The sequence below is a fragment of the Penicillium hordei genome (assembly GCF_028827395.1).
Source record: "Penicillium hordei strain IBT 12815 chromosome Unknown utg000001l_segment0_segment0, whole genome shotgun sequence".
NCBI classification, from domain to species: Eukaryota; Fungi; Ascomycota; class Eurotiomycetes; order Eurotiales; family Aspergillaceae; genus Penicillium; species Penicillium hordei.
In genome coordinates, this window is record NW_026623142.1 from 5,224,234 (window position 1) to 5,242,624 (window position 18,391).

At 48.0% G+C, this 18,391-nt stretch overlaps 7 protein-coding genes across 7 annotated transcripts; 4 read left to right on the top strand and 3 right to left on the bottom strand.

The window, feature by feature from the left end:
* Positions 1–167: 167 nt before the first annotated feature.
* Positions 168–293, top strand: N7537_001977 (uncharacterized protein; the record flags this gene model as incomplete). The annotated part of the gene is made up of 1 exon (XM_056893035.1): positions 168–293. One exon carries the CDS (start codon positions 168–170, stop codon positions 291–293), a length of 126 nt encoding a protein of 41 aa, XP_056758030.1.
* Positions 294–606: 313 nt separating this feature from the next.
* Positions 607–894, top strand: N7537_001978 (uncharacterized protein; the record flags this gene model as incomplete). The annotated part of the gene is given in 2 exon segments (XM_056893036.1): positions 607–703; positions 716–894. 2 exon segments carry the CDS (start codon positions 607–609, stop codon positions 892–894), a joined length of 276 nt encoding a protein of 91 aa, XP_056758031.1.
* Positions 895–1,238: 344 nt separating this feature from the next.
* On the top strand, positions 1,239–1,782 carry N7537_001979 (uncharacterized protein; the record flags this gene model as incomplete). Its single annotated transcript, XM_056893037.1, has 3 exons — positions 1,239–1,265; positions 1,314–1,333; positions 1,377–1,782. 3 exons carry the CDS (start codon positions 1,239–1,241, stop codon positions 1,780–1,782), a joined length of 453 nt encoding a protein of 150 aa, XP_056758032.1.
* Positions 1,783–4,663: 2,881 nt separating this feature from the next.
* N7537_001980 (Major facilitator superfamily domain general substrate transporter) lies at positions 4,664–6,293 on the bottom strand (the record flags this gene model as incomplete). The annotated part of the gene is made up of 2 exons (XM_056893038.1): positions 4,664–6,162; positions 6,224–6,293. The coding sequence occupies 2 exons, from the start codon at positions 6,291–6,293 to the stop codon at positions 4,664–4,666; spliced, it is 1,569 nt and encodes a 522-aa protein (XP_056758033.1).
* A 2,110-nt stretch (positions 6,294–8,403) lies between these two features.
* N7537_001981 (putative DnaJ domain protein (Mas5)) lies at positions 8,404–9,882 on the bottom strand (the record flags this gene model as incomplete). Its single annotated transcript, XM_056893039.1, has 4 exons — positions 8,404–8,959; positions 9,015–9,664; positions 9,725–9,783; positions 9,846–9,882. The coding sequence occupies 4 exons, from the start codon at positions 9,880–9,882 to the stop codon at positions 8,404–8,406; spliced, it is 1,302 nt and encodes a 433-aa protein (XP_056758034.1).
* Positions 9,883–10,162: 280 nt separating this feature from the next.
* Positions 10,163–12,284, top strand: N7537_001982 (glutamate--tRNA ligase MSE1; the record flags this gene model as incomplete). The annotated part of the gene is made up of 7 exons (XM_056893040.1): positions 10,163–10,405; positions 10,453–10,525; positions 10,583–10,620; positions 10,680–11,096; positions 11,159–11,416; positions 11,474–11,640; positions 11,711–12,284. 7 exons carry the CDS (start codon positions 10,163–10,165, stop codon positions 12,282–12,284), a joined length of 1,770 nt encoding a protein of 589 aa, XP_056758035.1.
* A 227-nt stretch (positions 12,285–12,511) lies between these two features.
* On the bottom strand, positions 12,512–17,923 carry N7537_001983 (ABC transporter integral membrane type 1; the record flags this gene model as incomplete). Its single annotated transcript, XM_056893041.1, has 15 exons — positions 12,512–12,740; positions 12,796–13,194; positions 13,245–13,811; positions 13,891–14,032; positions 14,106–14,221; positions 14,275–14,346; positions 14,407–14,530; positions 14,590–14,940; positions 15,004–15,166; positions 15,251–15,816; positions 15,888–16,118; positions 16,177–16,410; positions 16,473–16,755; positions 16,829–17,556; positions 17,638–17,923. 15 exons carry the CDS (start codon positions 17,921–17,923, stop codon positions 12,512–12,514), a joined length of 4,491 nt encoding a protein of 1,496 aa, XP_056758036.1.
* Positions 17,924–18,391: the final 468 nt, after the last annotated feature.

The following is an 18,391-nucleotide window of genomic DNA, read 5'->3' on the forward strand; positions in this document are numbered from 1 at the left end:
GATATTCCCAAACTAACTCGGTGTGTTTCTTAAAGGTCCTTCCACCACATCATTCTTTTCTCTTTTCGTGTCCTTCGCTAAAGACCCATTACTATTCCGCAAGTCGGTGAGATCCTTTCACCTTCACTCGAAGGAATATTCAGAATGAAAGCTGACAAGCTATAGCCATGGCAGAGGGCTCGCCTATCCGTTCCCTCAACGACACCGAGTTAGGAATCTTGCTGGACATCCGTTATCAAAATATCGAACGGGCCGCTGCTAGTGACGAGATCCTTCGGGAATTCTGGGACTGAATTGCTGTGTACCAAGAGTTCAGGGCATTCGGCTTCTACCTTGTATCTATCTCCCTGCAGCGCGTATATATAGAAGAACTTAACGAAGCCATGGTTGTGCTAGATGGACAAGAGAATTTGGACAACCAGATCTTCGGACTAGTTTGCCGAACGAGGCCGAATGTATCCCATCGACTTTGACCCGAACGGTCAAATAAGGGAATCACGGACCCCTGAGAACATTTCCAATGAGAATTCACAATCAACAAGCTACATTCAAAGGAGTTGGAGAGATTTGAACCAATGAATCATCGTCTCGGCGTCCTTTGTGAAGATGAAGCGGCACGTTTCCCATCAGTATTTTACTCTACGAAGCGACAAGCGGTACAAGATGGAATTGCAATGGGATACAGCTATCGACGCTGTCGGCAGTGACTACTAAGACACGGCTATTCTACTCGGAGACTTCGACAAATGTTCTAAAAGCACCCTCTTGCGCCTGACAGACATCGAGGGCTACCATATCGAGTGCTCCGACAAGAGCACCAATCCTGAAACCTTACGCCTAACAGCTGCCTTGAGATTTACTGGTAGTATCGGTCGGGGATATCAAACGTCGTGAGGGCTAGGCCAAAGCATATATGGACTCATTCCTATGTCCGGATAACACTAGGGGCAATGCAGCTTATTCGAGGCTCAAACAATTGCTTGGGGAAAGAAGTGCCATGAGAAAATGCTGGTCTACTTAAATGATACTCTTGATTACAGCCTATTCGTTATGCAGCTAGCCTCGCAATATGTCTCGTTCCTAGACCAATAGAGCGCACCCAGCAATCTAGGCCAACTCCAGTAAACAATGGATTCTAGAACCTAGTTATGGCATATTCTTCTCTGGTTCGCCCGTTGAATGAGAATGGAGTTGAATGTCTAAGGTTATGAAGTTATTTCCTATAGGCCGCAACCTTAATGGTCCTAGCATTCCGGCCTTCCTATGTTAGCTTAAAGAAAGCCGGAACAATGCCGATCACTGCGTCCTGACAGACTCCAACCTACGACATCAGGTATGGTTGGTGGACCGCAAGACGCGACACGATAGTCTGGCAGCCCAGGGATTCCATTCGGACAGTTCCTCGGCCCTGTTCTTCAACAACCTACCGATGCGACCCTACAGCTGGAGTACGACACCGTTGGTACTCGCCACATACAGCTTGACTTCCGCTTTGCCCGCGGGCCAAAAGAATTGCTCCTTATGGAGCGCCCACACTCTATCGACGTAACCAGCTGGCAAGCGAACTTGTCCAGCCCGTACTCAAGGATTTCGCGACTGGCCCTGAACGATTCGGCTAGTGGTATTCATATCACCACTACCCTCATCCGGCAACCTTCCCACCTCTCCTCCACAGAGACATCACCCACCACAACGTCTAAGCGTAAGGCGCCAGGCCCTGCTCAATCACCCTACAGAAGCGAGAAATTCGAGGTGCTCTATCTCCGCACGAAAGCTTCCTGAAGCTGAACCGCAGCAGCATCTTGTACGTTCTACTACAGGAAGATTTCTCGTTTTCGGAGCCCCTGGCTCTCTTCCTCGGCATCGGAGCTGAGGAAGTCACCGACTCGAACTTCAAGTTAGCCTGGTAGCTAGGCGCACACCTCTATTATCAGAATTGCATCACCCGGCTGTACGGTTCTCGCACTGTTGATAACATGGAATATGCGATTCTACAATGCCTCAAACGGGACCACCAGGAAAGGGCAAAACGGCCACGTCAACAGCAATTATTTAGTATTGTTACGTTGAGAAGGTGCCGATCCTGGTGATCTGTGGAACAAAGCAAGGCCTCGATGTGGTAGCGCTCCGGCTTTCCTCCATTTTTAGCTTATATGTAATATAGCATCGTTCTATTATCAGTACACATATTATATAGTGAAGAGGGGAATGCTCAAGTCTGTATGCTCAAAGGCACACGGGTCGATTCAGCACTCGCAGTTCAGTTTCATACCCAGCTGTGCATACAAAGGAACCTGGGCGTGCTGCCCAAGAAGTCGATTCAGATGGGTGTAGATATGTGTATTATCAATATGTCTCTGCCTGCTATTTGTATCCTCCATCTCTTCATGATTATATAATGAGGCCACTCAGTAAAGAAAGGACAGGCAAGGTCAATGCGTAGTGGAAGACAAGGTCCCCCACTACAATAGGTATCTTTTTTTAACCGTCACGCCATCTAACCTGGCCTGACCCGAATCGGCCGGCATAGCTTATCTCCTAGTGTTGGGCCGAACTACCAAAAAGTGGATAGCCACGAATTGATGACGCGGCTTTCGAATATATTGCAGCCTTATCATATATGAACTGTGCCTTTTCCGCTCATGCAGGCAGATCTGTGTTAGAGTCTACTGGGTAGATGAGATCATGAAAGCACAATGTAATGTGGATGATGATAGTTGTATGTTGTACAGATGGATGTAGGAGGAAAGAGGGCTAGTCTACTACTATGGGAACATGTGACACCTGAGAGTTCGAACAATCTGCAATCTGATAAAAATTTCCCGATATAGTACATTTTTTCTCACTTCTCTTACCAGTGGGGTCTTGCACTGATCTCCCTCCAGAATGCGACCGCCATCACTCCTCCCGCTATTCAAGTTTCTCGGCTTATTATACGCCCTCTCAACTGCGGCAGATAACGAGCCAGTCAAAAATGTAAATCACATTTTCAACGTGATCTAAGACTCAATACTCCAATGGGGATCGTCTCTGCACTATAATAGAGTGTCGTTCTACCTCGGGGGTATTCCCTCCGGTACACAATGCTGCTATGGAACCTCAAGGCCAGTCCGGTGAATAGTACCGAGTGGTTGGCGTTGATCCCGAATATACCAGTCTTCGCCCGGCCGCGACATGGCCCCCCGCTATACCTATCGCCCGAAGATCCCGATATTGAGCGACATAATAGAGGCTATAGCGAGCTGCGGAAGCGGGAACATTATAAGAAAGGCGAGAAATATTATAGCCCGCCAGAAGGTCGCCTACGGAAGGAATTCAACGAGAATAAGGCCGGATATTTATATACTTATATAGTCATACTACAGCTGAGGATCTCCGCCTTTTATATCTTAACGGTATATCTACCACTAAGATATCGAAGGGTACGTTTAATTCCTAGGATACGGTTTTATTCAGCGGCTCGCTTAATGATTATCCGAGTCTAGGTAGAGGGGGAGTGTACGATACTTAACCACTGCGAGCCAAAATAATAATAATAGTCAATACGTAGTGGAAATCTAAATTTGGCAATCAATTAATTATCGCCTATGATAAAGCCGCCGGGCTTATAGATATGTAGCAAGATCGGGACAATCATGCGCTAAACCAGTTGGACATAGGGCGCTAGTCCTCATTACATCTATTAAAACCGCCTACGTTGTATACGGAATTGTCCCCAAAACATCACGCACAACCGTGGTCTTTCCGTTATTACACCATATTGTATGGACTTTGACAAAAGCAGAATTCTCCGTCTAACATTTTCAGGGGTGACATCTGTACTATTGAACAATACTGCAATCTTACACATACTACAAGATACATAGTGTTGAGGGAGGTCAAGGTGAAACATACACGGGTCCGGCCGGCAACTTTCATGTTGTCACGTTGCACCAGAACGTGCTCTGAATATGTTATCACGACAATTCCCTGTCGTTAATTCCAAAGAAGCTGTCTTGCCGCAATTTGATAATTCGTTCACGGCTTTATCCTCGGCTGCCTTCTTGTCGTTCCATGCATTTCGAACGTGGCATTTGGTCGGCCCACAGACATGACCCGACATGCTCGGCATGCAATAGCCTATTGCGTGAATCGTGGGAAGGCATATAGGCTTATGATTGATTCAGGTTTCTCCCGGTAAAACAGTAAATAAGGTATTGTAAGTGGCGAAGGAGCGATAGGGTCTCGTAAATGTCGATCATGAGGGGCGTTGTCTCATAGCACGTACTCCGTTGGGTAGAAGCTGTTGGGAAAATGCTACTTGGAATCAATAATGACTTTCCTAGAATTGCCGGCGGTGCTTCATTACAGATCCCACTTTCCGATTGCCGACTTCTGTCGGCTATGCTCAGTGCTCGTTCATGTGTAATAAGGGGAATGGCTATTCGAGGAAGGGTTGGAAGTCATACTCCGCTCAACTACTGGGTCTTGCAAGTTGACCTAGTTGTTAGTTAGTTTATATCTAGGGGTGAAAAAAGAGAAGACGTAACACGAATTGGTTACTAAATGGGTCATATAACTTTGACCAAAACGACCAGCTAGGCTTATATACAGAATCTAAATCGAGCCCGACTGGACATAAGATGGATATCTAATTATACCAGTAATATGTACCAAGATCATTTTATCTCGTCGCACGATCCTCAGTTTCAACACCCTGTACTTCTTTATGATCCGAAGTAACAGCGTCATCATATGAAAGCTTCCTTTCGTTTGCGGTTTCAATATCACGTAATCTGCCAAAGGCATGGAACTTCTCGAAGAGGACATCCATCTCCTCGAGAGAGCGACCCTTGGTTTCCCTGACGATAAGGAAAACCCAAACGGCCATGGCAAAGCAGAAGCAACCAAACATGATGAAGGTTCGCCATCCAAGGTTACCGATGGCGGCGGGAGTCACGTAAGTCACCACGAAATTGAAGAGCCATTGGGTTGCCGATCCGCAACCAACACCGTACGCACGAAGACGAGTTGGGAAAATTTCAGAGATGTAAACCCATGGAATCGGTCCCCACGATGCGGAATATCCAATGACGTAGAAGTAAATCATAACGATCATAGCGAGGGATGCAGACGAAATACCACTGTTACCGCTGGGGTCCGGAGGATAGGACACCAGAACACCACCCAGAATGAACATCATCGTGGCCATCCAAATCGCGCCAGCAATAAGAGACCACCGTCGACCAACCTTGTCGATACCAATGATGAGGAAGATTCCGGTGGTCACTACTTTGACGATACCATAGATCCCCGTTGTGAACAGACTGGTGTTGCCTCCGGCCACTCCAACGGTCTGGAACAGCTGAGGGGCATAGTATCCGATACTGTTGGTGCCCGTCCACTGTTGCCAGAACATGATCAGGAAACAGTTGACGAAGCGGATGCGGTTTCCGGGCAGGAATGGTTCCCGCCAAGTAAGTCCCTGGGTTGCTTCGACTTCGTGTTCAACGGCCGCTTTGATTTCGGCCATCTCAGTCTGAACGGCAGGGCTGGTAGTTGGCTCGGAGCGCATATATGCAAGGGCTTCGAGGGCTTCCTCGAAGCGATTTTCCTTGGCCAACCAACGAGGAGATTCGGTCAAAAAGAACAAGCCTATCATCATGAGACCACCAGGCACCAGCTGGAATCCAATAGGAATACGCCACTGCATGGTTGTGGGGGCAATGGTCTCTGCGACACCATAGCAAAGCCAGTATGCAATGGTGACACCAATGACGAGGAATTCCTGGAAGAGACCAGCAATACGACCGCGAATCGCCGGTGGGCAGTTCTCAGATACGAAGACTGGAGTGATGGCTGACATGCCTCCGATTCCGAAACCTGCAATCACACGTCCACCGTACATATATGATAGCGCGTGGGTAGCGGCGGTTTGGACAGCAGATCCGATAAGGAAGAACATCAAGAATCCCATGATAGAATAGCGACGGCCAAACTTCTCATTGACGAAGGAGGCGAAGATAGCGCCGAAGAAACATCCGGCAGTGAGAAGTGAAACGACATTCGATGAGACTTTAGCATTTTTGGCATTTGAGAAGCCAGAACTCCCTTCTTGAAGTCCAAAGTCGGCCTTGAAACTTGGAAGTTCCAGCACACTTCCCATCACACCCGTATCATATCCTTTTCGGGAAATATATTAGCATGCTGTATTTGATAGCCATAAAAGAGAGATTTGTCTTACCGAATAGAAATGAACCGGTGTATGCCACCGTTGCGAGCACATAGACGCGACTATTCTTGAAGATGCCCATTTTGCAGTTCAGGCCCCCAGATTATGGAAAAGTGAGGAAGAAAGGTACCGGGGCAAGAAGAATCAGATATATAAAGCTCTAGAAATACTGGGGCACAGACCCCACGGCCTCCGCGCACTAACCCGAGTTATCTTGGAATTGTGATTCATAAATTTCTAATTGCTGGGGAAAGAGTACCCCGGATCCATCGTACTATGGGGTTCAAACGCCGACACATGGAGTACCATAGAGAAATCGCGTTCCTTGGTTGGTCCATCCGGCTGCCCAGATGTATCCACATCTGCATGAATATCAACGGAGAAATTATATCCCATAAATAAGGTTACATCTTTCCCACTAAACGAAATCAGGAAAGTACGGCGGGGCCCGGGGGCGTAACTCGGCACACCTAGGGGGTCTGGACTGTCTGTGATAGCCGTGGTTTGGGATTTTATGCTCTTGAATTCTCTCCTTGCCTTTGCCTTTCTTCCAACTCACTCTCTCCAATACAAGTACTATATTACTCTATGCATTCTTCATTTTGGTAGTTAACCTAGGTACTGACTACCCAGGTGGACTTCCAAAGTTGATGATGGTAATCATTAGCACCATCTGCCAAGCCTTCCGGGGTCGGCTTCCCATAAAGCGGCGTTCAATTGCCGATACCATCCCACACAGGCACCGACACAGATATCCATCTAGGGATATATACTCAAATGTGAGCAAATCATTGACTCGAATACCTCGTGAGCCTCGGATTACCGGCATTACGCTGTTCATTATCTTCCGCATTTAGCGTTTATTTCCCCACATAACCAGTATGAACCTCGACGGCTATGCCGAGGCGCCCCGCGCTGCGCAACACGATACTTAACAGCATCACACAGATTAATGCCCTCATCCAACTAATTATCCTCGCCAAGGTCTCTTATCACGGCGTTTGGATCACTTCGAACCATGCGATTCTCACGACGCTTATTCAAATCTACCCGTAACCGATCACCGCCACGAAGAAGCGCAAAGTTCCCACCATCTGCTTCTTCGGGGCTTACTTTAGGATAGAAAGCGAGCTAGATGTGCCGAACTGGTAGCCGTCGCCGATGTAGGGAAGCAAGGTAATTTTCTGCCGTAGTAGCCGTCCTGGAGGGTGCATATTGTCCACTTCTCCGGCTCCCAGGTAGCCCAGGGGATCTATGCCGCGCATAATTAGGGTTTTTCTATCGTCGATTAGTGCCGCAGAGTTGTCGAGATGGTTGTACTAATCTTTCGTTTCGTCAAAAACTACAATGGTATGCACTCTCGAAGATGATGAGGTTGTTTGGTTTCTTGAGGAATCTGTGCTGGAAGGCTAGCGATATCACGCATGTCTTCATGGTCGCTAAGTTGAAGAGGGTATCTTTCAGATGCACGAATCTGGCATGTATATGCTCGGATGATATATCGGTCCCGGGTGTGCTTGCTACACACCGTTTGCTCCGCAGTTTTTCCGTTACAAGTTATTGAATCTAGGCGTAGTTTTCCAGCATCTAGTAACTCTGCCACAATAGTAGGGAGTCCACTGGTGCAGGAATAATCTTCTCCTAAGAACTCAACGCCAGGCTGCATGTTCAGAAGTGGAGTGATATGGGATCCAATCTGATCTCGGTTGTCGAGAACAAGTGGCTGGTGGACGCGCAACCTTTGCAGGATGATTTGGTGTTACACGTCAGGTTTTTGGTTGGGGGTTTCAATGAAGGAACTATCTACTATAGCGACTAGATTGACAAGCTTATGAGGAAGGAGTCCCAAGTTAAAGAAAGGGAAGCCGACATCAAAGCCGAAAGGTGCTAGGGCCGACTACAAAGCCCCGCATTTCGGTACCTGATTTATCCTGGAGATAAATAAGTTGAATATCTCTATTCACCCGAAGGACATTAGTGCAAGAAAACAGACAAGGAGAAAGGAATATATATATATGATAATGTCCACCCCCACGCTATCCACACTGATCCACCCCAGAATGAGTGGAACCCGTTCCGTATGCCCTACAGTGATGTACACCAATCTACAATGTGTTTTGGAGTCAGGAGGGTTGTTCTATTCACAAATCCCCTATTAATACAAACCCCCAGACGCCGTCTATGCAAGAATTCTACTGAGTTGCGCACTGCGCCGGTTCATCATCATCTTCCTCGTCTTCCCATGCTGAGGCGCCCTGGCCATCCTGCGCACCGAACTCTTCCATCTGGCCCTTGGGATTGTATTCAACTTCGTCCACGGTGTCGGCCTGGATCGGAGGGCTAGGTTTAGGCAAAATTTCCTTGAGCTTCTCCAACATCTCGGGGGTGGGCTTCCACTTGTTATCGGGGAACTTGACGTTAACAACCAAGTACAGGTCGCCACGGGCATCGGTACGCTTCATCGGCATTCCCTCTCCAGGAACCTTGAGGACCTGTCCGGGTGAGAGGATGGCGCCAGCAGTGAGGGGGTGGTTAAGCTCAATGCCACGACCATCGAGGTGCTTGATCACAACGCGGGAGAACCCGGTCAAGGATTCAGCAAGAGTGATATCAATAGTTGCGCGGATATCCGAGCCGGCCCGTTCAAACACGGGGTGTTCTTCCTCGATGATTTTGAAAACAATGTCGCCGGGCTCTTGATCGGGCACTTGGTCAGCCTCGCCTTCCAACACAATTCGGTCTCCTTCCCTAGAACACAGTGAGTATGTGATTCCGTTACATAATAGAAAAAGGGCAATCTTACCTCGCGCCTCGGGGAATGTAGATCTCCAGGATCTTCTTCGCCTCGGTCGTTTTCGTGCCCTTGCACTTCTTGCACTTATCCTTCGGGGCGAAGTATGAGCCTTCTCCGTTACATGTGGTACAGACAACCGTCTGCTGGGTCACAAACTGGCCCATGCGCTGCAAAACCTCCTTGTGGCCATGGCCACCACAAGTCGAGCACTTTTTGGCAGTGGCCTTTTCCTTGCCACCCTTGCCCTTACAATGTCCACAAATGATGTTCTTGACGCTGGAAAACCTAACGGTCTTCCCCTTGTACAGATCCTCCAGGCTGACTTCGTAATCTTGCTCTTCGTTGGGGCTCTTACGCGGTTTGTTGGGGCGGCCACCGGGCATTCCTCCCATTCCTCCCATGCCAGGCATCCCGCCCATCCCCCCCATACCGCCCATGCCACCACCGAACATCTGTGCCAGCAAGTCATCCAGATCAGGTTGCCCTGCCATGCCGGGCTCACCCGAGCCGTTGAAGGCAGACATGCCGTGTGTGTCGTAGAGGTGTCGCTTGTCATCATCATAGAGAATATCGTAGGCTTCCTGCACAGCCTTGAACCTGATTGAGGCTTCCTCGCGCTCAGCTTCGGGGACTTTGTCGGGGTGGTTGGTCAAGGCCGCCTATTGGAAAGCCGACTGTCAGTGTCGCTAGAATACGGAGATGATCGGGGTTCGTCTTGCCTTGCGGTATGCCTTGCGGATGTCATCTTTAGTTGAGTTCTGATGAATCTCTAGGACCTCTGTATAAATGAATAACTGATCAATATGGTATTTCTCTATAGTTGATCTGCGCAAAACATACCGTAGAGGTCAACTCCAGCCGTAGCCACTGAAAACATTGTTAGTAGAGTGAAAGAAGAACACGACTTTCCAACGTACTTATCAGTGATTAGTTGTATAAATTTCGATCGGACTTTTCTTCGGTAGAAAGAGGCCGTCAACTTAAGCCCAACGGTAAACAAGAAAGGTTGGTGAACGAGAAGTGAGAGCGGGAGCTGTTTGATTCAAAGAAGTTGAGAAATTTTGTTTCGGGAGCTCCGCGCCGCAGCTCCGCAACTCCGCAACATCTCAGAGATCGATCATTCCTTTCTTTCCTTTAAACACTTGGACTGTTCCACAATGAGAAGTCCTCAAGGGCTATTTGCCAGAACTTGGACCATTCAATGCAGAGCCTTTTCCTCTTCTCGAGCTGCTCGAGCACATAATAAGAACAAACTGCCAAATGGCCCTGCGCGCACCCGTTTTGCGCCCTCACCCACCGGATACCTCCATCTAGGCTCCCTACGGACAGCACTCTTCAACTATTTGCTCGCAAAACGTACCGGTGGTCAATTCCTGTTGCGCATTGAGGACACGGACCAGGTTTGTGGGTTGCGCTCCGTTGCATGGACTACGACTGATTATGGTAGAAACGGACGATTCCCGGAGCAGAACAGCGACTTTACGATGATCTACAATGGGCAGGATTAAATTGGGATGAAGGTCAGTTTGAAACACATACAAAAATTGAGGGAAACCGCTGACTCGCTTTCTTGATAGGTCCCGTCGTTGGTGGTCCCTATGGTCCTTACAGACAAGTGAGATATCACTCCTTTGTCGCAAAGCAAATAATTCCTAACTCCTTATTCCCGTGCAGTCTGAACGAACAGCTTTATATCAGTCCCACGCCAATGACCTTATCTCCAATGGCCATGCATACCGATGCTTCTGCTCCGCGGAACGATTGGATTCGATCGCCCGTCACCGCAGCCAGGCAGGACTGGCGCCTGGCTATGACCGGAAATGCGGGGATATATCTGCCGAGGAATCCGAAGAGCGATCTGCCAAGGGAGAGGCACACATTATTCGATTAAAAGTGGAGGAATACCCCATTTTTACTGATCTGGTTTATGGCAAATCTGGTCAGAATCGACCGAACAACTCAAAGCTGGATTTCATCGACCGCGTATACAACGACCCAGTTCTTATCAAATCGGATGGACACCCCACATACCACTTGGCAAATGTCGTGGATGATCATTGCATGAAGATCACTCACGTTATCCGAGGAACCGTGAGTTTAATTATTATATTTATGGCTATCAAGTCACAAGATATGGAACTAACATCTACCAGGAATGGATGGCATCTACACCTATGCACATGGCGCTATATAATGCCTTCAAGTGGACGCCACCAAGTTTTGCTCATGTCCCGTTGCTCGTTGACCGGAGTGGACAAAAGCTCAGCAAGCGCAATGCGGATATCGACCTCTCGTCATTCAAGGATCAGCAAGGGATCTTCCCATCTACCTTGGTGAACTTTGCTTCGCTCCTAGGCTGGTCGCATTCTGAGAAGTCTGATGTGTTCAGTCTGAAGGAACTGGAACAGATTGTATGTTTTCTTGGTCTCGCGAAAACACCATAATTCAACTGCTAACGATATCAACAGTTCAATTTGAAAATCACTCGAGGCAATACTGTCGTCTCCTTTGAAAAACTCCAGTTCCTCCAGAAGGCACATGTCCAACGCTTGGTCAAAACTGGAGGTCCTGAGTTCGACGAGATGGTGAAGAAGGTGAGCTTGGTAGTGGAAGAAAGCCACTCTCTCGACAAACTGTAAGTCAGCCATCAGCCGTGAAAATCTCACACGTGGATTACGTGGTACCTAATGACTGACACCTAGCAGCACTACGATCCTCAAAGGTCGCACTCTCTCCGAATACATCGCGCCCCTTATCCAGGCAGATGTCAACAACTACACAAATGCTGAGGAGTTCGCCCGGCGCAACTCCATCTTCTTTACTCCAAATCTCAACAGAGCCCCTTACAAGTCGGCCTCACCCCAGTCCTCCCCAGAAGTCCCAATGCAAGCCCTGCACACAGCAGCAGCCGCTCTAACCCTTGTCCCACCCTCAGCCTGGAATATCGACACGCACCGCGACAACATTAACAGTTACGATGGCTCAGAAAGCGTAGTCATATCCGCGTCTGAGTCAGAGACACCCGCCGGTTCCAATAACGCAACCAAAATATTCAAGAAGGAGCTGTATCACTACCTCCGCTGGGCGCTGTCGGCTTCTGCGCCTGGCCCTGGAATCTCAGAGACTATGGTAGTTCTCGGGAGAGATGAGACACTTCGCCGAGTGCAGGACGCCAAGGCGTTGACACAGTCCTTGGTTCCTTCTGCTGGCCAGAGAGTCCCTAAGGGAACTTTGCCTGAAGATCAGAGTTGGATGGGGTCTCTTGCGACCAGCCGGTAATGTAGAATGAGAAGATTGAGTGAGTGTAATATAGCTGTATTTGATATAACCCAAATCCCAATATGTATTTTAACTCCATGATGAGCGGCTACCTTGTTCTATGATTCGTCTACCATGAATTTATTGATTGACTGATATAGAGGAAGCAAAAAAGTACTCCTGTGTTTTGTGGTTTAAAGACTATATTCTCCGTTTACAACTTCATGAGACCCGATCAATCAGAGCTCCTATTTACTTCCTGTTGACTGTTCTAGATGATGCAGGCTTGAGAACACGCCTTGGTTCGCCAGCAACTCCGAGGGGTGTCCCTCTTCAATGATCCGACCACTATCAAGCACAACAACTCGATCAAAGTCGAGCATGGTATGGACTCTATGCGCAACCATGATTATAGTGCAGTTCTGGAACTCCTGGCGAATGACCTTCTGGATCTTGGCATCTGTCTCTGCATCCAAGCTGATTGTGAATGGTTAGCATTGCTGAAGTAAAGAGATGCGAAGAAATCACATACCTGCTTGTCGGTTCATCTAGTATTAGAATATTACTCTTCTTGAGAAGCGCCCTTGCTAGGCAAAATAGCTGTTTTTGGCCTTCGGACAAACTTGTGTCGGCCAGTATCGCATCTAACAACACTCCGCTGTCGGTGTCGCTGTTCGTCGCAGCCACAAGGGCTTTCCAGATTTCGACATATTTGAGAGCTTCAATGATGTCATCATCGCTGGCGATACCTAACGGATCGACGTTTTGCCGAATAGTACCCGGGAAAAGGAAGGCTTCTTGACTGAGAGAGCTAATCCGGTGCCGAATCAATGCCCGAGGAACTGTTGATATGTCTACTCCGTCAATAAGGATCTGACCGGAGACCACTTCGTTAAGACGGAGTAGTGATAGAGCAAGGGTGCTCTTGCCACTATGAGAGAGTCAGCTTGTTCTCACTTCTATAGAAGTGTATTTGCTCACCTTCCCGTCCTACCACACAGCCCAACTTTCTCACCAGCACGAATTTCCAAAAGAATACTGTGCAACACGGGCTCTGCATTCTCAGACTTATACGCAATGTCTGCTGCAGCGAATGAGATATCACCCCTACTTGGCCATTCTGTGTCTGGCGGCTGCTCACAGGCTGCATCTTGTTCCTCACTTGGGGTATCTTCCGAGAACTCCTTGATCCTGGCAATCGCACCCAAAGAGGTTTCCAGGAGGGTCCAGTTCTGAATCAGATCTGACAGTGATTCTCCCAGATCCATCATCCCAATCAGCGCAATACCCAGCAGACCGGGGCTCACTTTTCCGCGCAGAGCTACAGCAGCCCCGATAAGAACGACCGTCATGCCGGTCACCATAAGCTTTAGTACCAAGCCGAGCCATTGCTGAATACACAGCAGGAGATAGAAGGGCCTTTGGGCCCTATCGAGTAAGTGCAGCATTTTGGACGTAGAAGCGGTAGTCCATGAAAAAGCACGGATGGTAACGATACCAGCAAGGGATTCGATGAAATGGGTGTAAAGGGGACTTTTGAGCTCAATCCTAGTGGTTTGTCAGTTTGCTGAACTGCGCAGAAGCATGATGATCAAATTGAAGAATCTTTAGCGCGGAAAAAACATACTCAAGTAGACGTAACTGGCGAGATGTGCGCAGGTAAAAGCGCTGGACTAGCACTAACATCCCAACTAGGAATGGTAGGGCTAAAGCCATATAGGGCAATGCAGCTATGGTAACCGCAGCTTGTGCAAGCGCCCCAACGATTTCTTCATGTCACTCAAGTCAGAAACATGTAAAATAGTCGGGGAACATCCACGGATGTATAATGAATGCACTTACGGAATCCTGTGGAGATGAAACCTCGAGGTAGAATCATATCCACTAGTCTCATGTCTTGGCTGAAACGGGTGATGAGAGAGCCCGTATCTACGTGAGATAGGAAGGACAAAGGAGCACTAAATATGTTAGCTATCTGGTATTTTGGTTGGTGAAGAATTGGAAATTTCACCTCATGCAAGTTTCCAACACGGTAGCATGGACATTTTTCGACGCGGCCGGTACAATGACAACCCAAGTCCAACTTAGAGATGTAACTCAATTAGCATGGAAGTCTGAACCAAAATGAAGAAGCTTCACTTACTATACCGCAAACGCCATTGCAGCAGCTTCGACGAAGGAGAATGCCCCATACATTCCAAGCCAGTAACCCAGTCCCGAGCTTGAAGCGCTGTCGGTGCTAGAGGACCACATCTCAATCCAAGCACCTGTACAAAAATGAGCATTGTACGACATTTACGATTAGCGGAGGGGAGTTTTGACATACTGCGCAGTCCACCAATGCCACCGTCCACCACTAGTAAGAAAACCAGCACAAGGACTCGGAACCAGCCCATGGCGGAGAAGTAATACTTGTAGACAGCAATATCAGTCGTCTGTCGGTGTTCGTCAGTAGAAGCCGGGGTGGACACGCGGCTTGTTATGACTTCAAGAGTCTCCGGTAGCTCGATTGTATTGTGATCATGCATTTCTTCTTTCTCGGTCTGTCCTGGTTGGATTCCCAATCGATGTACATATCCTCCGGCGTGACTGCTAAGTTGAGAGAAACTGCCCTGTTCCAAAATATTGCCATCCTCTCCGAGTACGATAATAAAGTCAGCATGGGGTAGGTATTGAACTACTAACGGTCAGCATATACTACAGGTGACAAGATGAAGATATCTGGGGTTAAGGGGCGCACCATTGTGAGTCGCGAGGAATATAGTACAGCCCAGTCGACGTAGCAGCCCGGATGAGCCAAAGACATTATTGAACACCAGTCGTGAAGTTGAATTATCAAGAGCACTCAAGGTATCATCGAAGCATGCAATCCTCTTGCGAGCATAGACAGCTCGCGCTATGGCCTATTCTAAAGTCAGTTCACATCCCCATTGCTATTATTTTCAGACCAGATCGCTCATATAGAGGGAAGCATAGTTCGCACTCACGATTCTTTGTTTTTGCCCTCCACTAAGTTTAGAGCCTTTGCTCCCCACTGTCGTCTCATCACCCGCTGGCATTTTCTTAAGATCAGAATCCAGTGCACATGCGCTCACCACGGTCGAGTACCAATCAGCGTCAAATGCAGCGGATTTATTCTCCCCAATGATGTTTTCCCGGATTGTAGCATTGGTTAGCCACGGGGCTTGTTCACAAAATGCCAGATCTGGGTACTTGATGAAAGCTTCGCCATCGAGAACAGCCGTCTCATTCGCGAGGCCTTTGAGGAAAGTTGACTTTCCGCTTCCCACGGGACCGACAATCGCAACTAGAGTACCCAAGGGCGAGGGACTCAGATTGAGTGTGACACCAGCAGTATCTGACGGAGAGCTATTCCAGCCAAACCGGGCATTTTGCAGGGAGATCAAGACGTCGGGCTGATTCTCTGACGAGGAAATTCCCCTAGCCCTGAGCCGAGAATAGTTGGAAAGTTCGATCTCGGATGAATTGGTAGGTGATACAGTAGTAGACGATGCAGAAGTATCTGCTTCCGGTTCAAGCAATTTTCTTCTTTCTGTGCATATACGTAAATGAGGTTAATTCGCTGTATATCTTGCTCGGTAAATCACGTATCGGAGTGCTCACCGATAATATTTGGACGTCTTAAGAAGTCCTGGACTCGATACAGACATCCTATTGATGCGAATGTGTCCGGAACTGCCAACAGTAGATGAATGAGAGGAGTGATCAGCAGATCTATCAGTGAAAGGGCCGTGGTAGCTTGTGAGACGGAAAGGCCATCAGACCCTTGCACCTTTGCAACCACAGCATAGGTCGCGAAGGTGGCAAACTGCGCAATAATTCTTGGAAGGTTAACTAAAAGGGGCTGTCAGTCTGATCCCGGTGTTCAACGGGGATATGCAGCTCTACGTACTCATGCAGATACGGACAGTTTGGATTCGGCGGAACTTCTTAGAGATCTCAAGCTCGTCAATCCTTAAACGTTCAATGGATTTCTTTATCGTCTCTGTTAGTCCTAGAAACTTGACATTTTTTATTGAGCCGAGGACGTGGCTGGTGAAATTGATGCGCTTCTCTGTCGCTTGTAGCCATGCCTTCTGCCTAATGGACACAGCATTGCCCATGGCAAAGGAAGCAGCGGTAAAAGCTAGCCAACGCTATTAATATATTGTGACCATCACTTCTAATGCGAAGAATGATAGAACATACCTGTTACAATTAAAATAGGTGTGATACAGACAACGCCGATCTGCGTCTGAAGGATCCAAGCGGCGAGTCCCAGTTGGATGATACTAGCCCAGGATTCGCACACTGTAGAGTGGAAGTACTCCGCAAGCATTTCAACATCAGCCCCCATAAGTGACATGGCACTGGACTCATCAGTGCTCCCTAATGGCAGATCCATCATATGCTGATAGACAAGAGCCATGAGGCCACCGCGGACCATGGTCGTAGCACGGAATCCTAGGTGCTGATAAGATGCCGTAGTGACCTGAATCACAAAGATCAGTTAGTCAATGACCATTGGGTAGAGTTGAATAACTGGTTAAAGATATAAGACTTACAGCAACCCCGATAAAGACGATCGCTGTGGCTCCTATTAATCCATAGCCAATATTCACCGAAGATTCAGTCTGCTCGAGGAATGTGACAGTTTTGCCAACTAGGAATGGCTGCGCTATGCTAAATCCAATCAGGGCGAGTCGAGGGAGAGCAATAGCAGCAATATCCCAGCGAAGGCAATTAACAATAGCCAGCAGCAATGCATGTTGGCGACTTTGATCACACAGCGCCCATGACTTTGAAAATCGGTCAGACAAATCACTAGATGACAGTTTCTCGTGGATGTTAGGTAGCGCATCACCAGTGAGCAGCAAGGTGTGTCCTTTTCTCAGCAATGCATTGAGCCAGGCAAACAACCCCCGATTAAAAAGCCCACTGGTACTCTCGATAGACTGAGTCTTTTCGGCCGGAAACAATAATTTGCGCTTTTCAACATTCGCCAGCACCAGGAGGATCAACTTGATAACCAGCGACGCGGTGAGGCAGGCTGGGTATGCTCTACCATATGGTAAAAGCCAGGCAGTACGTACTCGCGCAAGGTCTAGAAGCACTGTAATAAACAGATATGCAGAGACAAGGAATGAGGGACGAACAGCCCGGCTGTGCTCCAAATGAAGCAGAACAACAATGGAAACCGCCACTATAAGGCTGAGGGTAGCACCCGCCACTGACACATATTGTGCGGCGTAGTGCTGTTTTGCACTAAATACAAGCAGAGGGACTTGGATTCCTGCTGATATTGTCGCGATCGCCTGTGTGGAGCATTATTTAGATGTTTCAGCTCGAACCATTGATAGATAGCAAGACTCACCAGCGTCGCCAAATAAGTCGATGAAGATTTTACTTTCACAGTCTCTCTGGATAGCTGGAATAGGCGAATAGGTAACAGGAGGAGAAAACAGGCGGCTGGAGTAATGTCGAATATCCATGCTTCGAATAGGACTTGCTTGCAATGTTAGTATATGTGGAGACGGCCCAGATACCCAGATGCCCAGATATCGGAAACATGTACCTGTAAAGTCAAACCCTCCACGACAATCATGTTGACTAACCACAGGCCCAAAGAGGCTGTCACACGTGTCCCCGATCGACACCATCGCACCTCTGTGAGCTTCGGTGGTTCTGGTTGGAAAAACTTTTGGTGAACTTGGATTTAAGAGATGAAATTGAGGCTCCAAAATGGCTAGGGGTTTGTTTGATGGTAGCCTGATAACGACATCTGGAACACCGCTAACGTAACTCCGTACGGAGTCCGTTGTGAGCAGGGATGTTATATATCGTGCTTTGTTCAGACAATCCAAGTGATAACTAATAACTAACTAACTACCTTGGTCCAGTGGACGGCTAGCTCTAAAGTAGTCAGTTTATCTATCGACACTATTATATTGAAGCAATTGAAAGGAAGGTTGGAGAATCAGAGACTAAAATTAACAACACTATATCGAAACACTGTACTTCGCTGACAAATACATAGAAAAACGGTGAAAACCAACAAAAGCCGACTCCCCAAAACCGGAGATCGAAAAGGGAATAAAAGAGCCATAAGCACCAAGCCAAGAAAAAAC